This window comes from Pipistrellus kuhlii, unplaced genomic scaffold, assembly GCF_014108245.1.
Source record: "Pipistrellus kuhlii isolate mPipKuh1 unplaced genomic scaffold, mPipKuh1.p scaffold_m20_p_9, whole genome shotgun sequence".
NCBI lineage: Eukaryota > Metazoa > Chordata > Mammalia > Chiroptera > Vespertilionidae > Pipistrellus > Pipistrellus kuhlii.
Genome location: NW_023425595.1, coordinates 149101 through 172905, shown reverse-complemented (window position 1 = coordinate 172905; position 23805 = coordinate 149101). Strand labels below are relative to the sequence as shown.

Below are 23805 nucleotides of genomic sequence, written 5' to 3'. Positions count from 1 at the left end.
GTTTAGGGGTGGGGTCGGGGAAGGCGGGGATCTCGGAGAGCGGTTGTCACAGGTGTTCCAGGAACGTTCATCTGCTCAATGGGGAAGGGACCTGACTGCTGGCAGCCCCGCTCCCCTCCCTCCCCGTCTCCCCCCCGCCCCGCTTCCCTCCGTGTCCCTCCCCCGTCCCCCCCCGCCCCCCCCCCCTCCGTGTCCCTCCCCCGTCCCCCCCCCATCCCCAGACAAAGGAGACGCTACAGAAGCCAGTGCACGTGCCCGCGGAGACAGGTGTGTGGCCGGGCTGAGCCCATGTGCAGAGGCAGGTGCTTGTTGAACAGCTTTCACTGATGGATTTCAGAGAGGGAGGGAGAGACTGTTGTTCCACGCACCAATGTGCGTTCACTGTTTGCTGCTTGGATGTGCCCTGGCCGGAGATCGAATCTGAAACCTTGGCGCATCGGGACGAAGCTCTAACCTCCTGAGCTGCCCGGCGGGGCCCAGGGGCGCTGTGGAGAGTGGCCGGCATGGAGGAGGGCAGGAGGAAGGAGTGTCTTGTCCACCCCACCGCCCTGGGCAGCCCTCTCGGACCCGGGCATCCTCAGAGAGCCCCTGCTCCTCTGAGGGGTCCGGCAGCTCCAGTGCCGGCTCAGGAGGGGCCCCCAGGGCTCCGGGGCCAGGAAGGCAGGGCGGGGCAGTGGGAAGCGCAGGGCCTGGCGGCCTGCCCCACCCCTGCAGCCCTGCCCCGAGGTGAGCACGCCCCTTGCTGGGCCCCTTTTTGGCATTTGTGAACAGAGCGACAGTGTCTGCCTTCGAGGCTGGGCCAGGAGGTGCCCTCACTAAGCGCTGGCACACAGTAGGCGCTTATACAAGTCCTTTATTTCCCTCTGGAGGAGCAGTGGGCACAGGCATAGGGCGAGGACAATATAGCTTTTATTTAGAATGCCCTCGGATCGATTTTTAAAAAATAAAGTAACATGCCCTAGGATGTGAGGACTGGACTATGACGTGTGCATTGAAGGGTCCTCGGTCTTTACTCCCCGGGGCTGACGAAGCTTCTGGGCCACAGGCCCTACTTTCAGTGCCCGGAGATACAGGGGCACAGGCTAAGCCCTGGCCGGCGGCCCAGTGGTTAGAGCGGCCCAGTGGTTAGAGCCCTGGCCCGTGCACCAAGGAGTCCTGGGCTCCATTCCCCGTCAAGGGTATGTACCTGGGTTGCAAGTTCGATCCCTGGCCCCAGTGGGGGCCTGAGGGGGAGGCAACCAATCAATGTGCCTCTCTTTCCCCCTCTCCCCTCCCTTCCACTCTAAGGAAACCACCACCAACAGCAGAAACGTGTTGAGAACTCAGCACCCCCACATCAGGGCTAAGGGTGCCCCTGTGGGCCCAACTCAGCAAGCTGAGCCCACAGCCGGAGCCCGCGGTCCCGAGGGAAGCGTGAGTGACAGGACCTGTGCTGGGGCCCCCTAGCGGGAGCCGCGAGGGCCGACGGGGCAGAGGCTGATGGTCCCAGTCCTCGGCCCGGACTGTCCTCCTCCATCAAGGGGCTCTGCCTCCCACAGGCCCCGCCTGTAGCCCCCCCCTCCCGACCGCCCCCCCCCGGCCAGGGCAGCGGGGGAGCTGCCAGCACCGATCGGGCACTGCCCGCCCGGCCAGGAGACCTCGGCACCTCCCTCCCCGGCCCCGAAGCACGGTTCCTCCCTCGGCAGCCCCCGCCCAAGTGCGGGGTGGTGTGCAGACTGCCCTCCAGACTAAGAAGGACCCCCTTCCCACGGAGAACCAGCCAGGGCGAGTCCTGGCTGGGCAGGCACAGCCTCCCTCCTCCCCCGGGACCCTCCCCACCAAGGCCTTCTGCCTCTGAGCCCCCTCCTCTGTCCCTCCTTCAACTCTCCCAGTGGCACCCCTTCTGGTGGGGAGACCCTCACTCCTGGCCCTCCTCCAGCCCGTTTCCCGTCCTCCCATCGCTGGTGAACGTGACCGGACGGGAGCGCGCACTCCAGATGCGAGGCCCCGGGGCTTTCCGAAGAAGCAGCGTGGTGTTTATTTTTGTGGGCTCCCACCGTGGGAACCGGCCGCCCCAGCATGCACCGCAGCCAGCGGGAGCCCACTGTCGCCACGTGGAGGACGGACGGATGGACGGACGCCAGGAGGGCCGGACACGCCTCTCCTCGGAGCTCCGGACCCAGAGCGGGGTGGGGGTGTGGGGTGAGGGGGCCTTCCCTCTGGAGCAGTGAGCAGCGTGGACTCCAGGTCTCTCAGCTCCCCTGGCCACCGGCCTCCCTGCCCCCCACCAACGCCCATCTGGGTCCGAGGAAGCCCTGGTCCCAGGAGAGAGGGACGCACACAGGAGGAATGACAGCTGTGAGGAGCAGTGGCAATGCCCCCCACCAAGTCCTGTGTTCACAGAGAGAAACGGGGCTCCCACCTCACCCCAGGCCCCACTCCCGTCGGCGGCCGCAGGACAGCCCCGTGGGAAGTGCTGGGGCCAACATGTCCCCACTCCCTGCAGCCCACCTGTGCCCCCACCCCCACCCCGGCCCCCCATGCACATGCGGAAGCCCTGAGCCCCGGCCTCAGACTGCAGCCTCCTGGAGACGGGCGCTCAGCAGTGATGGAGCTCACACGAGGCCATGGGGGTGGCGGGAACCCCTCCGACCCGACGGGGGTCCCGGTAAGAAGCGGAAATTTGGACGCTCGAAGATGTGCCTCTCAGCGTCCAGAACTCAGGTGACGGCATCCGTTCCAGCCCCCGTTTCCGTCCGGCGTCCTGTCGTGGCAGCCCGGCGGGGCCGCTGCCGCCCAGGCCCCACCTGCCTCGCACCAGGAGGAAGCGGCAGAGCAGCCGAGGGCGCCCAGCCTGCACGCCCCCGAGGTGTCCGTCCAGGGGGTGCCGGAGGGAGAGTGACGGGGACCCGCCCGGGTTGGAGGCGGCCAAGGCGACGTGTCCCTGACCTTGGACGGGACCCGGTCTAGGAAACAGACACGCACGAGAACATGCCCTCCTCCTGGCTATAAAGTCCTCATTCCCGCAGTGGACGAACCGAGGGCGTGAGGTTTGCAGATTACACAACTGGGTACAGCAGTGCTGATCCCCTGATTTTTATCGGTGACTGTGGTTGCTTGTTTTTAAGAAGGGATCAGCTGTGACTACGGACGAGCTCTCTGATGGCGAGTGAGTGAGTGTGTGTGTGTGTGTGTGTGTGTGTGTGTGGACTGAGAGCACGAGTCAGAACACCAGCTCCAGCTGGAGGGATCTGGGCGGAGGCTATCTGGCAGTGGTCGGCAAACTCTTAGTCAGCAGAGCCAAACATCAAGAGGACAACGATTGAAATTTCTTTGGAGAGCCACATTTTTAAAAAATATATTTTATTGATTTTGTACAGAGAAGAAGGGAGAGAGATAGAGAGTTAGAAACATCTATGAGAGAGAGTCATTGATCAGCTGCCTCTTGCACACCCCCTACTGGGGATGTGCCCGCAACCAAGGTACATGCCCTTGACCGGAATCGAACCGGGACCTTTCAGTCCCCAAGCCAACGCTCTATCCATTGAGCCAAACCGGTCTTGGCTGGAGAGCCACATTTTTTTAAACGTAAACTTCTAACGCCACTTCTTCAACACAGACTCGCCCAGGCCGTGGTATTCTGTGGGAGAGCCACACTCAAAGGGCCAAAGATCCGCATGTGGCTCGAGAGCCGCGGTTTGCCGACCACGGGATAAGGGAATTCTTTGCAGTGAGTCAAATTCTTTTTTTCAAATATATTTTTATTGATGACAGGAAACATCAATGAGGAGAGAGAATCATGGATCCGATGCCTCCTGCAGGCCCCACACTGGGCATCGGGCCCACAATCTGGGCCTGTGCCCTGACCGGGGGATCAAACCACTCTGCCTCCTGGTTCACAGGCCAGTGCTCAGTCACTGAGCCGCACGGCTGGATAAAGAAAAATTTATTTTAGACTGGGGTTCGGGGGTGAGAGCGAGAAACGTCTACGTGAGAGAGAAAAACATCGACCCGTTGCCTCCACCACACACCCTGGACCCCACCTCTGGGCGCACCCATGACACCCAACCACAAGGATTTAAAAAAAAAAAACAGGCAACCCCGATTCCGGACTGTTCAGTCAGGGGCTCTGGCCTCTTTTCCCTTCGATCGCAAAATAGACAACAGCCGACACAACGGTAGCTGCTCGGCATGAATTAATCAAAATGATACTTTTAGTTTTTTTGTCAGATCAGCCAAAAATCTGTGTTTGGGGCGTGCCATGCGGGGACAGAGGTTGAAAATCACTGCATCGCCACAGATGCCACCCAGCGAGCATTATCAGCCCCGGCTCGCACACAGGAAACCAAAGCTCAGGCGAGCGAGGGCCTCAGCGCCTGTAGGGGCCAGGGCGGACCCAGCCCCACCCACCCCTGAGCACCGGCACCTGCTGGGCGGGACCCTGCCAGGCCTTGGGCCACGGGTGGCGGGAAGCCAGGGGGTGATGTCCTCTGAGGATGACCGTCAGGAGCGGCCCCCCGCCCTGGGCTGGGCCCCGCCTGCAGGTGGCCGGGCGCCGGGCTGTTCTGAAGGGACCGGTTCTTAGGACGGCGCTGGACGGACAGCACACGGGGTGGCACAGGGCTCCCAGCCGCCCACGGCCAGGCTGCGGGGTGAGGAATGGTGTTGGATTAAGGAGCCGAGGCCGCCGAAACCGGTTTGGCTCAATGGATAGAGCGTCGGCTTGGGGACTGAAGGGACCCGGGTTCAATTCCGGTCAAGGGCGTGTACCTTGGTTGCGGGCATATTCCCAGTAGGGGGTGTGCAAGAGGCAGCTGATCGATGATGACTCTCTCTCATAGATGTTTCTAACTATCTCTCTCCCTTCCTCTCTGCACAAAATCAATAAAATATATTTAAAAAATAAAAAAGGAGCCGAGGCCGTCCATCGTGAGCAACAGGAGCCGATGCCCTGCTTTCCCCGACGTCCCTCTCCTGCCCAGGACCACTGGGAGGCGGTGCCACCAAGTCCCTCCTTCCCATTGGCTTTTGTGAGCAGGAGCCGTGGTCAGAGTGGCCTCAGCTCTCGGACAGCGCTGCGAGGCGCTCCTTGCTCAAGCTTTGCGGCCCGTCCAGCTGCAAGCTTTTAGGGCCGGGCCAGGGCTCAGGCTGGTCTCGGGGCCTGAGGGATGGGGTGTAAACTAACCCAGCTGCTGCCCGCCGCCCCCTGCAGCTCAGCCCGAGGCCTGAGAGTCTGACTGGGCAGGGAGGGGACCTGAGGGCAGTGGGTGATCCCGCAGGGCCTCTGCCTGCTCCCCCCACCCCCAGCCATGGGCCCGCCCCACAGCCCACCTGCAGCTCATCTGCCCTCAGCGCCCCTCCCCAGCGGGCTCACCCACCTGAGCCACATGAGCCCAGCTGCCGGGCAGAAAGTGAGGGGCCTCTCGCTGACAGGGCCCGGCTGGCAGGCACCTCCCCGGCTTCAGGGCAGGAGTTTCGCCAGAGCCCCGAGCCGGCCGGCGCCCCAGGTGGGCCCCTTTGCCTTGAGAGCGCCCACTTGCCACCGCCGCCATATAAGGCCCGGCCTCCGCGGCCTCAGCTGGGAGGCTTCCTGGGATCGCGGCTCTGATGGCGGGAGCCTTGGCCATGGGCTGGGCCCGCGGGCTGGCGCTGCTGCTGCTGCTGGTGCCGGCGGCCACGCCTGGCGCCCCGGGCCTGTGGCACAGCTACGACTGCGGGGTGGAGGGCATGCAGCTGCTGGTGCTGCCCCCGGAGGGCCACACCGTCCGGTTCAAGGTGATGGGTGAGTGCCAGCCGACTCGGGACCCCACGCCCTGGCGGCAGGGGGGCTGGGGTCCTCTCCTTTCGCAGGGATGGGAAGAGGAGGGGCCCCCCCCCCGCCGCCTGAGGGTGACAGCTCCCACCCTGCACCCCCACCCTCACCCCATAGGGAGGCTGGGGGGAAGGCTGGTCCCCCAGGCAGTGTCGCCGTGTCGGTCAGTGCACGAGCCACCTGGCCCCTGTGAGAGCGGCAGGGCCGGCTCTGAGGCCAGCGGGCCGCCCGCTGCTCTCGGAAGCCGGGTGCGGCTCTGGAAGCCAGGTGCAGCCTGTGGGACAAGGGGCCTGGGTTTCCATCAGTTTCCACCTCTGTGAGCACCGGGCTTCGGCTCCTTCTGGCTCCTAAGCCGTGACCTTAAGCCTCCCCCTGGCCCTCAGCCCTGTCCCCCCCCCCCCCATGGGAGAGATGTGCCCTGTGGTCTGAGCATGGGGGCATGCCCCCCCCCCCCGGTTCCTTGCTGTGCCCGGCTGACCAGCAGGTGGGCGCGGAGCAGGCGGCCCAGGAAAAGTGGCTGCAGACCGGTGAACCTGCAGACCCTCAGCACTCCCCTCGGCGCCGCCCAGGTGCCCGTCGTGGCGAGGCTCCGAGCCCGCTCCGGCCCCAGCTGCCCCCGCCCAGCACGGGGAGGAGCGGACACAGCCTGGGCCCTGCTCATTTCTCCACACTTCCACCCCCACCTGCTGCTGTCAGGGGACCCGGGCCAGACAGGGCCTTCCCCACCCCAGCCTCTGCCCCTCCCTCAGCCTCTCCCCCTCTCCCGCTGCAGATGAATTTGGGAACCAATTTGAGGTGAACAACTGCTCCAGCTGCTACCACTGGGTTACGGCCAAGCCCCAGGGCCAAGCCGTCTTCTCTGCGGATTACAAAGGCTGCCACGTGCTGGAGAAGGTGGCTCCCTCCCTCCCTCCCGCTCGGGGATCCCGGGCTGGGGGCCAGCGTGGCCTCACACGGTGCCAGGCTGGGAGGCCTCTCATGGACCAGGGAGGCCTGGGCACCCCCATCACTCAGTGAGCTGGCCGACGAGGGGACTGAGTCCTGGGCTTCTGCTCACAAACTGCCCCGCCTGCCACCCAGCCGGGCACTCCCCCCCCCCCCTGCCACCCAGCTGGGCACTCCCCCCCCCCCGCCACCCAGCCGGGCACTCCCCTCCCCCCCCCCCCCCCCCGCCACCCAGCCGGGCGCTCCCTGGCCCCCAGTTGCTCCCACTCGCCTTCTCACCTGCAGGCCGGGCGCTCCCACCTGAGCGTGTTCATCGAGGCTCTGCTGCCCGATGGCCGTGTGGACGCGACTCGGAACCTCACCCTGGTCTGTCCCAAACCTGCCCACCGCCCGACAACGCCCGACCGGCTGGTCCCATCCACCAGCTCCTCCCTCTCCACCCGGACGACGCCGGACCGGCTGGTCCCATCCACCAGCTCCTCCCTCTCCACCCGGACGACGCTGGACCGGCTGGTCCCATCCACCAGCTCCTCCCTCTCCACCGCGCACACCCCCGCGCTCCGTCCCACGGCAGAGCCCAGCGTCGACCCCCCGACCCCGGCCTCCTCAGCCCTTGGGTCGGGCCCTACCCACCCCCCCCACCCCGCGTGGGCCGGCACCCAGGGGGGCACCGTGGAGACCTGGGGAGCTGACGAGCAGGAGGACACCGGTGCGTAGGACCCCCTGTGCTTACCCGGGACCTATGGTGGGAGGGGGAGAGGGGAGGACGGGGAGGGCTGGCCGCCCTTTACTGGGCGCAGGAAGCCGCTCCCTCCACTTCCTCTGGTGGCTGCCCTGGCTCCTCACGTCCTCGCTCTGCCCCAGCCCTAGGCACCCGCCCGAGCCCGGAGCAGTGCCGAGGGGACTCGGGCCGCATCCCCTGTGTGGCGAGAGGAAGCTCAAAGGAAGCCTGTCAGCAGGCTGGCTGCTGCTATGACAACGCCAGGGAGGTTCCCTGTTACTACGGCAACACAGGTACCAGTCCCATGCCCAGCCGGGTCCCATCCTCCGAATCATGAAGCCATAGGGGGGCCTTCTCCTCCCCGTTCCTCGGAGAGCCGGACCCGCAGAGACTGCAGAACAGACTCCTCCGATGGGGCCACGTGGTGCCGGGAACCGCCCGCACTAACAGCTCCATTGTGCGTGCTCCTTCCTCCATTTGTTAAATTATCTTTTATTTTTTACTGATTTCAGAGAGGAAAGGGAAGGGAGACGGAGAGAAGGAGAGGGAGATGGAAACATCCACGATGAGAGAGAATCACTGACCGGCTGCCTCCTGCACGCCCCACACTGGGGAGGGAGCCCTGACCGGGAACCGAACCGTGACCTCCTGGTCCAGAGGTCTGGGCTCCGCCCCTGAGCCCGCCTGCTCCCCAGCTCCAGGCCTAGAGCCTCCCGGTGGGGGAGTGAGATGGCGCTCTGCTCTCAGACGGTGGGGTGACTGTTCATCCTGAGACCCGGGGGTGGGGAGGCTGGCTTGGCGGGCACGGCCCCAGGAGCGGGGAACCCGGGTCCCGGCTCCTCGCCGGGCAGCAGCCAGCCTGACCCCTCTGTCCAGCGACGGTGCAGTGCTTCAGGGACGGCCACTTCGTCCTGGCGGTGTCCCGGGAGGCGGCCCTGGCGCACAGGGTCACGCTGGCCAGCATCCACCTGGCCTACGCCCCCCGCTGCGCCCCCGCCCGGGAGACGGCGTCCTTCGTGGTCTTCCGCTTCCCGTTCACCCACTGCGGCACCACCGTCCAGGCAGGCCGGGGGCGGGGCCGGGGCGGGGCTGGGGCCGGGGGGGGGGGCAGGGGGCGGGGCCCGGGCGGGCTGCGGGGCTCACCCCGCGGTCTCCCCCACAGGTGGTTGGCAACCAGCTCATCTATGAGAACCAGCTGGAGTCAGAGGTCGATGTCCAAGTAGGACCACAGGGTGCCATCACCCGGGACGGCAGCTTCCGGTGAGCGAGCCTTCCATCGGGAGCTGGACGTGGGCTCGGGGTGAAGGGAGCGTGGGGGAGTGTAGAACAGGATTGGGGGGGGCCCTCGGGGTTCAACCCCCCTCGAGGCCCTCGGAGCCCCACCTTTACCCCTCCCAGGACCCAGCGCAGGGACTGGGCACCCCAGCGGCTGTGGCCGCTCCTGGCTGAGTCTGTGCCGGAGGAGGCGGGGCCTGGGGCCGGGCTCTTGGGGTGATGGGGAGAGGAGCAGAGGGCGAGGAACACTAGACCCAGCACAGACCAGCGACACGATGGGGCCGGGACCACACTGGGCATCCTGTCACCTCCCTGATCCTGCCCCAGCCCTCGGGGGGAGTGGCTACTGCCATCTTAACAACAAATTTGGAAACTGAGGCTTAGGGTAAGCCATTTGCTTGGTGTCCCATGGCCAGTACATGCAAAGTGCATGGCTAAGAAGATTCAAACCCAGGTCTGCCTGCCAGGCTTGACTGGCAGGCAATGAGGGAGCTTCCAATGGCAGAATGAGGTGAGCGCCTTGGCCCTGAGTTCCAGGCCCCCATCCAGCTGGCCCTGCACTGAGGGCAGCCGGCGTGCAGGCCTGAGCTGTCCTCGGAGGACGAGGAGGGCGTGTCACGTCCACAGCGTGAACCTGGTGGCTGACCCGGGCCCTCCTCTCGCCCCCCTTCAGGCTGCAGGCTCGCTGCGTCTTCAACGGCAGCGAGTTCCTGCCCCTCCAGGCAGCTGTCTTCCCGCTCGCGGCGCCCTCCTCCGTGGCCCAGCCTGGCCCCCTGCGGCTCCAGCTGCGGATCGCCAAGGGTACGGCGTCCCCGGGGGCCCCCTTTCTCCTCCAGGCCCCCTCCCCCGGACTGGAGCCCGAGGCTCACGCGCCCTCTGCCCGCAGACGAGACTTTCGGCTCCTACTACGAGGCCGGGGACTACCCGCTGGTGCGGCTGCTCCTGGAGCCGGTGCCCGTGGAGGTCCGGCTGCTGCAGAGGGCGGACCCCCGCCTGGCGCTGGTGCTGCACCGCTGCTGGGCCGCCCCCGGCGCCAGCCCCTTCCAGCAGCCGCAGTGGCCCCTCCTGTCGGACGGGTGAGAGGCGGCGGCTGCCGGCTCCCAGGCTCCCCGGCTCCCCCACAGCCTCCCCCGCTCAGCAGTGCCTCCTGCCTCCCCTCCCAGGTGTCCGTTCGAGGGCGACAGCTACAGGACCCGCCTGGTGGCCCTGGACGGGGCCGCGCTGCCGTTCCCGGCGCATTACCAGCGCTTCACCGTGGCCACCTTCGCCTTCCTGAACGCCAGCTCCGGCAGCGCCCTCAGGGGACCGGTGAGCAGCCGGCGCCCCGTTCTGAGCGCCCGGTGCCCCATGCCTGTCACCACATCCCTCAGTGCCCTGCCCGCGGGTGCCGACACCGGCCCCCAGACGGCTCGCCTCACCTGGTGTCCTGGAGGCCCCGCCTCAGGGCGCCGTGGTGACCAGTAAACAACTGGGGAAGGGGGGACGCCACCCACCGGAGCCTGAGCCCCTCACGCCTGACGCTGCAGCGGGTCCGACCTGCCTCGCGGGGGGCGCCTGCCTGCCCGGCAGCTTCTCCCGAAGGCGCCCGGTGACCGCGGTGTCCCCAGGGCTCCTGCACGCCATGCAGACGGCACAGTGGCCGCACCCCGATGCGTAGCTTCTGTTCTCTGAGCAACACGTCCCTTTCATGTCACACACAGACCTCTATCTTATTTCTTAAAATGTCTTTATTGATCTCAGAGGCAGGGGGAGGGGGGAGATAGAATCGTCAATGATGAGACACATCAGTGATGAGAATCATCCACCAGTAGAGGCCGCAGTCTCCGTCCTGGGTCCGTGGCCCCTGCTCGGTGCTTCTTCCAGGGCCCGAGCCCGCCCCGCCTCGGCCTTCTCCCTTTTCCTCCCGCAGGTCTACTTCTTCTGCAGCGCCTCCGCCTGCGCCCCGAAGGGGCTGGAGCCCTGCTCCCCGCCCTGCGGCTCCGGGACTGCCCGTGCGTCTGGGCGGGGGCGGGTGGGGGCGGGGGTGTCTGTGTTCTTGCATCCATCTGTCCTGGCTTCTGGGCCACTAGGGCCCGGACACCAGCCCAGATGCGGCTCCTCCCCCGCAGGACGGCGCCGGGCGGCCAGGGGCCTCGGGGATCCTGCCGCGCCGCAGGACGTGGTCAGCTCTCCGGGGCCCGTGGGCTTTGTGGATTCCTCCAGGCAGGAGCCAGCGCCGGGGTCCGCAGGTACGGGCCTGGGGCGCCCCTCGGCCTCGGCCGCCGGGGCTGTGGACGAGGCGGGAGGCTCCGCGGCGAGGGCAGGAGATGTCCTTCATCTTGTGGAGCCCAGGGAGGCCGCCAGGCCTGGAGGGAGGGCCGCCCCCTGACGGCCTCCCCTCTCTCTACAGGCGCCGCCGGGAACTCGGACCCGAGGCTTCTCCTGGGGGTGGCCCTGCTGGTGGCGGCTGCAGCCCTGGTCCTGGGGGTTGGGGTCTTCGTGGGCCTGAGCCGGGCCCCCGCCCCGGGGCTCCTGGCGGGCAGCAGGGGCTGAACGCTCAATAAACCGTGCTCTGGAGCTCCTGTTGCCGAGCTTTCTTCCCGTCCTGGGACCTGGTCCTCAGGTGGCGCCGCCCTCTGGCCATCGCCCCTCAGCACGCTGGGCTGGTGGGGTTCCCCGTGTCTGGGCTCGGGAGGCTCGGCCTCTTGGGAGGAAAGGTGGCTTCTGGGCGGGTGGTGGTGGGGGACACATTGGGGAAGAGGAAGGTGAGGTTATGGCAGTCGGGGAGCAGGAGCCACAGGGCTCACGGCCTGGGAGGGCCTGCCCCCTCCGCAATGGCACCTGCAAAGCGCACTGCTTGGCTGTCCGCACAGATGGGGCATCCCCTGGGGCCAAAGGAACTGAACCCGCGTTGAACAAGCTGCTCCGTCAGCTCCGAGCCCCCAGCCTCCCCCTCAAGGCTGCGGGCGGCTTCTGGGCACCAGCCTCCTCCCAGCCCCTCGGCTGCAGGACCAGTCACACAGGAACAGAGAGGGGGACAGGGGGGTCGTGCTGGCCCCGCTGGTGCCGAGGAGCCCGGCTGGCTGCCCTCAGAGGCCAGGCTTCTGGCTCCAGCCAGCGTCGCCGCTTCCTCTCCCTCACCTGGTGCGCCCTGAGCCTCGAACGCACGGCAGGAAGGGGCTGCTATCAATGGCATCGGCCTGTGAACCAAGAGCGACTCTAGATCAGAATCACATAACCAGCCCGGCTTGTTCACACAGGCCGTGTCATCTTATTCTGCATGTAGCTTCCTCCGTGGTGTGGTTAGCCGGTGTATCTGATGGAGACCAAACCTATCGTTGAGGAGAGCAAGTGCTGCACACAACCAGCATGTGACTCTCTGTACCCAGCTTTCCTGGAAGAGCTTAGAAGTGCTGGGCCCAGGGCCATGCCTTCTGATGCCTGGGTTCTGGGGGTTTGGGGAGGGGGGGCACAGCCTGGGGTCCCAAACCTTCGCCTGGCGATTGCAAATGGCGTTGCTGACAAAGGGGCCTCTGATCAGTAGCCCAGCATCTCCTGGCCACACAAGGCACCTGTTCTGCTCTTCTGCCTGCACCACCGAGCGCCTCTCCTCTAGAGAGAGCGTCTCTCGTCACTCATTGAGGGTGGACGTCCTCATCGGACATGCCCCCGGGGCTGGCCACTGGGTCACCTAGGGAGGGGTCATCTGCATGGAGGAGAGCTACATAGTGACTCTCTCCCCTCGCACTGTTATCCTGGAACACGGCAGAGCTCCCCAGCCCAGAACTCGTACAAGTGCCCACTTCTCTCACAACACTCCTGTGACAGTGGGCGTGTTTCCCTCTGTCCAGTGTATTGATGTGCAAGATTTTTTTTTTTTATTGATTTTTTTTTTTCCAGAGAAAGGGACAGGGATAGTTAGAAACATCGACGAGAAACATCAGTTGCATCCTACACACTCCCCACTGGGGATGTGCCTGCAACCAAGGTACATGCCCTTGACCGGAATCGAACCTGGGACCCTTGAGTCCACAGGCCGACACCCTATCCACTGAGCCAAACCGGTTAGGGTGAGGTGCAAGATTTTTAAGAACCATGTTTCTCTCCCTCCCCTCCCCTCTGAAATAAAAACATCTGCGATGAGAGAATCATGGATCGGCTGCCTCCTGCAAGCCCCACCCTGGGGATGGGTGTGTGTCCCGACCGGCAATCAAACCGTGACCTCCTGGTCCCTAGGTGGACGCTCCACCCCTGAGCCACGCCGGCTGGGCAGGGAACTGTGCACGGGCTTCTCGGTCCTTCCATCGAAGGGTTCTGTTTGCACCGTGAGCAGTGGAGGTTCCTGGCTTCGCCCAGAGGCAGGGCAAGCTCCGCACTCCTGACACGGAGACCTGGCCGGGTCCTGCCACCTTCCACCTCCCCTCCCCCAGCCGCCTCCCAGCGCAGCAGGCACCTGAGCCTGAGAACCTGAGAACCTGAGTCATACGGATGGGGCGATAACAAACCACTGCTGACCTGTGGCAGGAAGCAGAGCCGGGCGGCCTGTCAGGCCTCTCTTCCTGCCCCTTTCGGGGTGGGGCACGGGCAGTGGCTGCAGGAGGCGAGACCACGGGCTCCCGCCTGCTCCCCAGGCCGCTTCCTACGGCGCTGGCTGAGCAAAGGGATGCGGTGCCCCAGGACACAGGCGGGAGACGGCTCCGGCTCCAGCAAACGCAGCTCCCATCACGGGCTCCGCGCAGGCATGTCTGGGGGCAGGTGTCACACACAGGGGCCACGGCTGGGCCCGCAGCGGGAGAGGCAGACACGGTCAGCCTGTGTGACGAAGGGGACAGGCTGTGGTACCTTTAAAACACGTGTTGCCATCATCGCTGAGACAACATGGGAAAGGAAAAGGCTTACACTGAGGACCGGAATGAGAGCACAGACTGGGAGTAAAAGCAGCTTTGGCCGCAGCCTGTTTGGTTCAGCGGACTCCAGGGTCCGGGTGCGATTCTGGTGGAGGGCACATGCCCAGGTTGTAGGCTCAGCCTGGCGGTGTCCCCGGTGCCGGACGGGCAGAAGCGGGGGAGGCGGTGCCTGCTCACGGTCTGGATCAGCCTGGAGCAGGCGCCTCAGTGTGGTTTCAGATAGTGACAGCGGGCGGAGCCTGCGGGGCGGGGACCCTGGCTGGGCTGCCTCCCAGAGCCCCCAGCTGGCCACGCGTCCTGGAAACCCAGCGGCTCCTCAGCTTCCGTCCCGTCCCAGGGGACCGGGATGGTCCGCGGGGTCTCCATTCAGACACTTAAAATCTCAGCCTCACTCCTCTGATGCCTCCTGTGGCAGATCGGGCCCTGGCATGGCTGAGCTGGGGGCTGCACTCAGCCTGGGGCGGAGTGGGGCGATGGGCAGGCTGTGTAATTAGTGCCCCCAGGTGGCCGCTCTGGGCAGTGCGCCAAGGCCGACAGCAATGTGGCCAGGCCCCCCTTTCAACAATGGGGACTCACGCAGGGCTGGGGGCTGGGGCTGATGCTGGGTGCTGAGATTCATGTGGGATGCAGTGAGCACCGGTCACACCCCCAATTCCCTGTCACGTGCTGGGACCACAGCTGCTCCTGGGCCCAGAATACAGCCTCATGGCCGACCACCGGGCCCAGAGCAGGTTCTGAGGCAGCGGAGCCCCAGCCTGGGGCCCTGACAGGCGGCAGCTGCGGGCGCCTGGGCTGAGGCCCACCGCCTGCCACCTCCCTGCTCCAGGCACCGAGAGGGCTGCAGTGCGGATGTTTGAGGACCCGGCTAGAAGGGCAGGGCTGCTGTCCTGGCAGGTCCAGGTTTTCCCAGCTGGTAAGCGTGCCGCCTGCAGGGGCCAGGCACCCTTGCTGTGACCAGCAGCACTGGCCGATGAGACACGGGCTGCTGCATCACATGACCGCTGTGGCCGGCAGCCCTCTGAGCTCCCTTCCCGTACCACCTCACCCACAGCACCCACTCCCCTTTTCTCATTCTCTCCCCCTTTCCACCCCAGGGGTTTCTCCCATGCTGCCCTGGGCCTGCTGGTCAAGTACTAACGACCACCCTGCAGGCCAGTGGTCACACTGGCCCCCTTCCTGCCCCTCCACACCCCACCCCCAGGCGCCCCTCTGCCTGGCACTCTGGCTTCAGCATGACCATCGGCACCTTGGCAAGGCCCTTCCTGAACCCCAGCTCAGGCAGCCCCAGGCCTGCACACTCGTCTCCTGGTCTTTTTTAAAAAATATATTTTATTGATTTTGTACAGAGAGGGAGAGAGTTAGAAACATCGATGAGAGTCATCGATCAGCTGCCTCTTGCACACCCCCCACTGGGGATATGCCCGCAACCAAGGTACATGCCCCCGACTGGAATCGAACCTAGGACCCCTCAGTCCCCAAGCTGACGCTCTATCCATTGAGCCAAACCAGTTTCGGCTCGTCTCCTGGTCTTTACTGTTTACTGCAGTCTCCCCTGGAACTGGCCCTACTTGGGATTTTAACTGCCAGTTACAAGACCTTCTGCCTAAGCCAGCGCGGACAAGTCTCCATCACAAGGGAAGGCACTTACTCACTGCTCAGCTCCTCGCCAGCAAAAGGCCACCTTCTTAAAGAATCTATTCTTATTGATCTCAGAGAGAAAGGGGGTGGGAGAGAGAAACATCGATGCCTCCTGCACAACCTGGGCAGGTGCTGACTGGGAATCGCACCGGACCTTCTGGTTCATAGGTTGATGCTCAACCAATGGGCCACTCCAGCTGGGCAGAAAAGGCCACTTGCCCGCACTTCTCCCTGCCAGGCTGGGGCGGGTGGGAGCACGAGCGACATGAGACCAAGAGACAAGGCCGGGCCTGCGGGGACCTGGACACATCCTGGCAGATGGCCCGTAGGTTTGTGTTTCCTTTGGTTTCTTTAAAGGGTGGGTGTGTGGTGGGAGGGGTGTGTGTAAGAGTGATGAAAGCAAAGGGGAGCCAGCTTCCTGAGGGGCCCCCCCCCAGTTCCCACCCACTCCCACTCCGCGTGCTCGGCCCACACTCCAGGTACTGCCCCCCCCCCCCCCCCACATACACACACACACGCACACACCAGGAGATGGCGGCTTTATTTTCCGTTTTTAATGAAATCAGGTCGCTGCTTACAAAATCCTGCGCCAGCCCCGTACCTATCCCTTCCGCTGCCCGCGCTCAGCCTGTGCGTCGGACTGAAGCCTGGGTGCTCCGAGGTGACAGCGCCCTCCCGTCTGCTCCGGGCCTGGGAGCTGCGCTGAGGCTGGTGCAGGCCGCCAGGGTTCTCAGCCACCGCCCGGACCAGTGAATGATGAGAAGGCCCCCCCCGGGCCCCCCGCCCCCCAGTAGTCTCTCCCCTGCCTCCCCCCTCCCCCCAGCTCTACCCCATCAGGAGGGACAGGGCCTACACGCTGTAGAACTTGAGGCTCCTGTCCATGCCGGTGGAAGCGATGAACTTGGCGTGCTGCCCGAAGGCCACCCCGGTGGTCAGGCCGCTGTGCTCTGAAAGAGACAGGCGCCGTGAGGCCTCCCAGGCCTGAGGCTGACCCACGACCCTCTGACCCCGTGACTGCTCGTCTGGTCCTGACTTTTCACTCTGACGGGACCTGCCCCACCCCGGCCCCGAGCTTTGGGGGCAGCTGCGGTCCCGGAAGGCCAAGAAGCTCCTAACCCACCGAGACCCCCACTTGGCCCGGCCAGCCCCAGCCCCGGCCCCCGAGGCCTCGGGCCCCAGCCCACCTGTGAAGTGCAGGATCTCCGTCCACTGCTTGCAGATGTAGATCTGGACGTCGGTGCCCCCCAGCGCCAGGTAGGTGCCGCTCTGGTCAAAGATCAGGGACTTCACCTGCAGAGCCAGAACAGAGGTCACATGAGGGCGGGCGAAGCTGTTCAGTGTTTCGGTGAATAACTGACAGAGGAGGAGGAGAGCGAGATGGGGGGGGGGGGTTTGCGCACCTCAAAGTTGTTATCCAGCTGCAGCGTCTTGAAGTTCTTGAGCTTGCGCAGGTCCCAGAGCTTGACGGAGGAGTCGTCGGCCGCCGTGGCCAAGTAGTAGCCGTTCTCGGAGAAGGCGATGCTGGTGATGGGGCCCGAGTGGCCAGGGAAGTTGGCCACGTTGGTGCGCTCCTGCAGGGGGGGGGGGGGCACCAGGGTCAGGAGGAGGACCGGAGCTCTCGAACCCTCCCTCTGGGACGTCCCGTCTCTCAGGGAAGGACAGGAGCGGGGCCCAGCCAAGGGACCCCGACCACCTGCTCCGTCAGACAGCCCTCTCCACCCTCGGGCCCCAGGCACCCAGCACCCGAGCGGCACGGCTCCGGCCGCGGCTCTCACCTTCAGGTCCCAGATCTTGATCTGCGAGTCCATGGTTCCCGTCCCAAAGATGAGCCCGTCGGGATGGAACTGCGCACAGGTGAGAGCTGGGGGAGGGAGGGGCGGTCAGAGGGGATGGCACTGTGCACAGGTGAGAGCTGGGGGAGGGAGGGGCGGTCAGAGGGGATGGCACTGTGCACAGGTGAGAGCTGGGGGAGGGAGGGGCGGTCAGAGGGGATGGCACTGTGCACAGGTGAGAGCTGGGGGAGGGAGGGGCGGTCAGAGGGGATGGAACTGCGCACAGGTGAGAGCTGGGGGAGGGAGGGGCGGTCAGAGGGGATGGAACTGTGCACAGGTGAGAGCTGGGGGAGGGAGGGGCGGTCAGAGGGGATGGCACTGTGCACAGGTGAGAGCTGGGGGAGGGAGGGGCGGTCAGAGGGGATGGAACTGTGCACAGGTGAGAGCTGGGGGAGGGAGGGGCGGTCAGAGGGGATGGAACTGTGCACAGGTGAGAGCTGGGGGAGGGAGGGGCGGTCAGAGTCCCCGGGGGACAAGCACAGCAGGAGGTGCCCCCATGCCCGGCACTCAGCACTTTTATAACAACAAGTGAGCAAATGAAACGAAGATAAACAGCGAATGCAGGCAGACCACTCACCGCAGCCGGAGGTCTCATCCGTCACCTTGGTGAGCACGCGCCCGGTCTGGATGTCAGAGAAGGCCCAGTACTGCAACAGACACAGGCAGTCAGAAAGGGGGTGCCCCTCAGGGAGCGGGGGCATCCTGGGGAAGCCAGCCCCCCCCCCCCCGGCAGCTGCCCCTCCTCCGCGCTGCTCGGGGCCCTCAGGGGGGCGCGGCGGCCGCACCTGGTCGTCCGAGGAGCTCAGGAGATAGTCGCCGGTGGCGTGGAGGCTGAGGCCCGTCACGGAGCTCTCGTGGGCCCGCACCACCTGCACGCAGGAGGAGCTGGGGACCGACCAGATCCTGATGGTGGCGTCAGGGGAGGCAGAGAACACCAGCTCCTAGGAGAGAGGGGGGCATTCAGGGAGAGGTGCATCCCCTAACGGCTCCCAGGCTGTGGATGCCCCCCCCCCCCCCCCCCCCCCCCCGGCTTCTCCTTGGGCCCTGCCCTGCCTGGAACCTCCCGCCCACCCAGGATGCCTACAGGGCCAGGGGGAACACTAAGAGGCTTAATCAGCCAGCATTTGGCCATGAAGGCCCGCCACCTAGTGGTGATTGCAGAACTGTGCAGAGGCAGCACCCAGGACCCAGAAGCTGGCTGGGCGCCAGGGGCCGCATGGCTGGCATGGCTGCTCTCATAGCCGGGCCAGTGCCTCCAGGGGGATGGCAGGAGGGGCCTCAGCCCTGGCCCTGAAGGGCTGTGAGGACATGCCCCCTGCACCCCAGGCTCCTAGGAAAGTCTGGGGCCGGGAGAGAGCTTCCAACCAACCACTGCCGTTAGAACATTAAAAACCAACCACCACCTGTGTCAATGTGACTTCATAGAGAAATATTAACCCCAGTAAGAAAGGAGGGCTTTCATTCTCCACCCCCCACCTCCGCCCCAGCCAAGCCAGGCCTGAGCTGCCACAGCCCAAAGCCAGGACTCTGCCTGGAGCTGCTCTCCTGGCCCACGGCAGTGTCTCCACCCCACCCACTGCGACAGGCCACCACGTTCCCTGAGGACGGGTCCTGCGTCTGTGCTGTAAACACAGGAGGCTGGCCCTCCTCCTAGTGGCACGGTGCCAACGAAGATGCCTTGGTAAGCGACTCGTTCCCTCCGCCGTGTCGAAGGCGCCTTGTGGGCTCCACAGAGGAGAGGGGACCGACGCCAAGCAGAGCCCTGACTGTCCCCTCAGACCTGAGCGCGACCTCAGGAGGCAGCAGGGGCGGGTGATTCTGGGCCCTGAGCGCGGACATGGGGCTCAGAGACGGGTGGGGGGGCTGGGATGAGGGGGGGAGCGCGTACCTGGGAGGGGTGGAACACCACGCTGGTGACCTTCTTGGTGTGGCCCTTGAGGGTGGCCAGGATCTGCTCGGAACTCTTGTCGAAGACGACGACGTTCTTATCCGCCCCGCCTGGAAGGACGCACGTGAGCCCGGGAGCCGAGCCCTTCAGGCCCCTTTGCCCCGCGGCCCACACACGGGACAGACAGCACCAGCCCCGCCCGGCACCCCCTCCCGCCCCGGGCCCGGCCAGTGCTCACCGGTGAGGACCTTGTTGGTGTCGGCGGGACAGAGGTCCAGGGCGAGGATGCCAGGGATGCTGGCGCTGTGCAGGCCCTGTCACAGGAACTCGTCAGGCCCGGCTCGGCGGCCAGAGCCCCCCACTCCCCCGTAATCCCCCCCCCACATGCCCAGCCAACAGCGGCTGGTGCTCCGCCCTCTGCACTGGCTTTGCCTGGACTACCACCTCCCTCACCACATCACTGGAAGCCAGAGGGGGCAGGAAGCGCCAGAGGTGGCCTGTCCCACCCAGGAACAGCCCTGAGACCCAGGCCCGGCCACTCACCACGTGGGAAGCCACCTGCCGGTACTTGCTGAGCTCCTCCGGCTTCACCAGCTCCTCAGGCACCGTCTTCCCTCTCTGAGGAAGGAAAGGGCCGAGAAGGGCTGTGAGCCCAGGACGCAGCCGCCCCAGCCCCCCGGCCCCCCGGCCCCCGCCCCCGCCCGGCCCGGCCCGGGGAGAGCTCGCACCTTCTTACGCTCCGTGGTCAGCACGGTGGCCTTGTCTTGCAGCTGCGGGAGAGAGGGAACAGACTCTGTGAGACGACGGGGTGCTGGGCGTGGGCACGACCCTGTCTCACAGGCGTCAGCGCAAAGCCTATCTGCCCTGGTCTGTGCCCAGGACCGGGCACTGAGGACTTGGCTTCAGAGGAACGGTCACTCGCCCGAGGCACCGAGGTGCCGAGGTGCCAGCTGCCGCCCTGGCCTGCTTGTCAGACACAACCCAGCACACCCGGACCCTGGTCTGTGTGAGCTGCGCCCTCGGTCCTGTCTCCTAGCCCCTCCCTGCCCTCTCCCTCCCCACAAGGTGAAGGCTGTAACCAAGTGTTTAATCTCTGCCAAGCCCCCTGGCGAGGGCGGGAGGTCCGGTCTGTGGAGGCGCTGTCTCTTTCGGAGAAGGGACACGGACGGGAGCGTGGATGAGCCGTCCGCGGTCATAAAGCTCGTAACAGCAACACACAGCGGGCGCCTGCGAGTCTGTGCTCTGCCTCACGGCCGGGTCCCACGCCTATGGGCCTCCAGGGAGAACCCAGGCCCACTCCCACCCCCGTCCCGAGAGAATTTACCTTCTGGATAATCTCGGGGGTCATTCCCACCAGCTCGCCCAGCTCCATCGGCTCGCCTGCCCCCTGTGGGAAGACGTGAAGGTGAGGGAGGCAGGCGCATGTGGGGGGCAGGGGGCCTCCACACCAAAGGGCTGGGCAGGGGGGCAGGGCACAGGGCGGCGACACTCACCACAACGCTGGGCTGGGAGCTGGGCACGGCCTGTGGCACAATGAGGCCGGCCTGCGGTTTCAGCGTCGCCAGAGCTGAGAGAGAGAGAGAGAGAGAGAGAGGGAGAGGGAGAGGGAGAGGTGCATTAGAAACGGGCATGATGGAGCGAGACCAGCTGGGGGGGGGGGGGGGAGGCTGTACCTTCTCGGGCAGCGGTGACCTCCTTGGTGAGGCGGGCGATGACCCGGCAGGCGGCGTCGTGCTGGTACAGCGCGTGGGACAGCTCCTGGCGGGTGGTCTGCAGCTGCTGGCGCAGAGTGAAGCTGTGCAGCATGACCGCGTCCTGGGGGGGCCACAGCGTGAGCCGGGCGCCTCGGCCCATGTTGGTGGCCCCCCCGGGGCCTGGGCTGCCGGGCCTGGGCCCACAGGAGCGGGAGCCACTCTCTCCCTCCCAGCCCCCTCCCCCCCATCACCTCCCCGAGAGGAACCAGGATTGGCACATACCGACCCCCCAGCGCCAGGCGCACCGAGCCTTCGCTCGCATCTGAGAGCACCCAGCTCAGGCCGCTGGCTCCTGGTGCTGGTGGTGCACCGACAGGCGAAACCAGCCCCGAAGCCATGGATTCGGACTCTAGTTCTCCCCCCGCCCCGAGCGGAAGGCGAGGAGAATTAGCTTGAAGGCAAGCGGCTCACATGGAGTGAAGGTGGAGCCCAGACCTGCGGGACTCCAGCACCTGCCCGCCACCCCCTAGGCCATCCTGCCCTCCAATGAGACTCCCCCGCCCCTCCGGTCTAGGCCAGTGAGGCCTTCCAGGGGGAGCACCCTTCTCCCCAGGGACTCACCCATTCATCCTGCAGGGCTTTCAGAATGGCTGGGATGCTGGTGGCCGAGGGAGGCTTGGGCCGGATTGGGTGAGCCACTGCCAAGAGTGGGGAAGCGGCATTAAGAACCGCCCCGGCACCCCCCCCCCTTTCTCCCTCCCCCTTCTGCTCGGCTCCTCCCGGGCTCCTCCCGCTCGCTCCACCCTTGCACTCTGAGCAGGGACAGCCCAGCCGGTGGCCTCCGCACCTTTGATGTCCACCAGCTGCTCCTCGGACAGCGGCTGGTTGTTGATGGGGTCGGTGCCGTTCTCGGCGATGTACTTCTCAATGAGGCGCCGCTCGTAGATGTGGTTGGAGACGGGGGACACGCACGGGTGCTCCGGCACCTCATTGGAGACTGCGGAGAGAGCGGCAGGGGCCTTGGTGAGGGGGGACCTCGGGGCAAGGGGATGCCCCCTCTGTTGCTGGCCCCAACACGACCATATCCCCCCAACAAACAGGAGTAAAAACATGACACCATGCCAGCGTCCTGGCCCCTGAATGCTTCCCTGCGACATAACCAGCTTCTCCACCGCCTCCTGACGGTCAGAAGCCCCCATACACACACACACACACACACACACACACACACACACACCACACACGGCCTGCGCACCGACCTGAGCAGGCACCTGAGAGCACCCCCCCTGCCGCAGCCCCCCCCCCCCCCCCAACAGACAGATGCCGGGCTCCGTTGCGCGCCAGGACACGCAGGCGCACACACGACCACTGGAGCCTCAGTCCAGAGCAGCGCCCGTCACCCTCACCTCCCGGCACTGACTCATTGCTGCCACCCCGCGGCACACCGATGTACCTTCCGCCGGCCTGACACAAAAAGGTACCCATCACCGATTCCCTCACCGAGGCCGGCGTCGCGCTGGCGCGCGGCCATTTTTCTATTTGACAACCCGAGGGGAAGGGCCAGTGCCCCTGGCCGAATAGCCAGGTATGGCTTGTTTTTAAAATTCCTGCAAGACATTCCTGCAAGACTCCAGAGCCTGGATGGAGTAGCAGACAAAGAAACGCCATAGCAATGTGACAGGTGCTGCAATGATACAAAACGGCCACATTTGTTTCCTAATTGCCAAGCTAGACCATCGACACTTTGCATCCATTAATTCATCCGCACGACCAGCCCCGACAGGGGCGTCATTCCCGAGCTGCGGCAGCCTGCGCATCCCTTGGGGACAAGCCTGCAGCTGGACCCGCAGCCCAGCGGGCGCTCGGTAAACAGCCGCAGAGGAGGGAAGGGGCGGGGGAGGGAAGGGGCGGGAGGATGCTGGGGATGCGGGAACGCGCTTCCTTCAGACGGAAAGGGAACAATAAAGGTGAAATTGCCTGCAAAGGGCGACTTCTTCAAGGCTAAGGCTTCCTTTTGCAAATCACCATTGCCCTTTCTCTTTGCGGGGGGGGTGTGTGTGTGTGGGGGAATGGGAAGATTCTAAGAGCCAAGAGCTTGAGAGTCAGGCAGCAAATAGAGAAAGGGATCAGAAAGCCGTAACCTGTTGACATAGCGATGGACACCTTAGGCCGCGATGCACGATAAATACCAAGGGGGAGGGCGGCGCATGCATGAGGAAAGCACGGGTTAGGGGTCGGACAGCCTCGCTGCAGCATCCAGCTCTGCCGCCGCCGGGCTGCGCAGCACCAGAAAAGCCATCATCTCCCCGGACCTGCTCTCTCATCGGAAAAACCAACAACGGGTCTTTATTCCCGCTCCGGAGGGTTCTTGCGAGGATGCAACCAGACCCCCGAGCGCCAATGAAGGCGACGTCAACGCCCGCGGCCTTTGCACCGGGTGAGGCGGGGAGCTACCCACCCGGCCTCCAGCCCCGCCGCCGCCGCCCCGCGTGACCCGCGCGCACTGCAGCTCTGCCCACCCGAGCGCGACCCCAGCGACATCCAGCGCAATACTCGCCTTCCGCAGGGGAAACGGAGCCCGGGGCCGCGCACCAGCTCCCCAGGCGGACCGTGCACACGCCCTCGGGACCCTGCAGCCTACGCCGCGCCGGCTCCTGCACCAGCCCCCTCCCTCCGCTCAGACCCCGACGATGCGTGCGACAACCAACGCGCGGCGTTACGTAAACGGCGAGGCGCTGCGCAAATGCATCCCACGCAGAGGGGGAGGACCCCCGCGCTGACAGGCGGCCCCCCTGCCTCCCCCGCGCCCCGCTGTCACCCCCGCCCAGCCCCCGCGCCGCAGCGGCCGCGGACCCTCCCGCTCGACTCTCCCGCCTGCTCCTGCGATCCGCGATCGGCCGCAGCGTGTACTCACTAGAGCAGATCAAGGACATGGCGCCGCCGCTGTGCTCCCAGGCGCCACACGCCGGGCTCCGGGCTTAGCTTCGGAGCGGCCGCGGGACGGTTCCTGCTCCCCGCTGCTTCCGGGACGCTCCGCGGCGAGCGGAGAGCCACCTGCCCAGGCGGCGATTGCGCAGCCCTTCACGTGCGACTGCGGCGGATCGCGCGCCTCTGCCTGTACTTAACGGAAACTGC

General features: G+C 65.5%; 3 protein-coding genes across 4 annotated transcripts in view; 2 read left to right on the top strand and 1 right to left on the bottom strand.

Moving 5' to 3' along the window:
* The window catches only part of CCDC86 (coiled-coil domain containing 86), a 20493-nt gene extending 10236 nt beyond the window's left edge, over positions 1 to 10257 (top strand). The window contains exon 5 of the mRNA XM_045577501.1: positions 10210 to 10257. The gene's annotated coding sequence lies outside the window, so the exon portion shown is untranslated. The remainder of the gene's footprint in view (positions 1 to 10209) is intronic.
* ZP1 (zona pellucida glycoprotein 1) lies at positions 5506 to 11293 on the top strand. Its single transcript, XM_045577509.1, has 12 exons — positions 5506 to 5761; positions 6564 to 6685; positions 7022 to 7445; positions 7601 to 7750; positions 8334 to 8518; positions 8620 to 8717; positions 9406 to 9533; positions 9619 to 9808; positions 9896 to 10040; positions 10642 to 10723; positions 10841 to 10960; positions 11122 to 11293. Exons 1-12 carry the CDS (start codon positions 5587 to 5589, stop codon positions 11262 to 11264), a joined length of 1962 nt encoding a protein of 653 aa, XP_045433465.1. The 5' UTR covers positions 5506 to 5586; the 3' UTR covers positions 11265 to 11293.
* Positions 5848 to 23805, bottom strand: PRPF19 (pre-mRNA processing factor 19). 2 transcript variants are annotated; one of them, XR_006740811.1, is made up of 17 exons: positions 23585 to 23805; positions 21518 to 21667; positions 21292 to 21368; positions 20650 to 20791; positions 20470 to 20543; positions 20301 to 20363; positions 19705 to 19746; positions 19520 to 19594; positions 19215 to 19290; positions 18977 to 19086; positions 17874 to 18029; positions 17666 to 17735; positions 17032 to 17117; positions 16657 to 16827; positions 16441 to 16546; positions 15923 to 16203; positions 5848 to 5875 (listed from the first exon to the last, which is right to left on the bottom strand). XR_006740811.1 is itself a non-coding variant. In XM_045577498.1 (16 exons), the coding sequence occupies exons 1-16, from the start codon at positions 23601 to 23603 to the stop codon at positions 16106 to 16108; spliced, it is 1515 nt and encodes a 504-aa protein (XP_045433454.1). In that variant the 5' UTR covers positions 23604 to 23805; the 3' UTR covers positions 15800 to 16105. The 2 variants fall into 2 exon arrangements, 1 of the variants encoding a protein (XP_045433454.1); XM_045577498.1 differs by lacking the exon at positions 5848 to 5875 and having other exon boundaries at positions 15800 to 16203.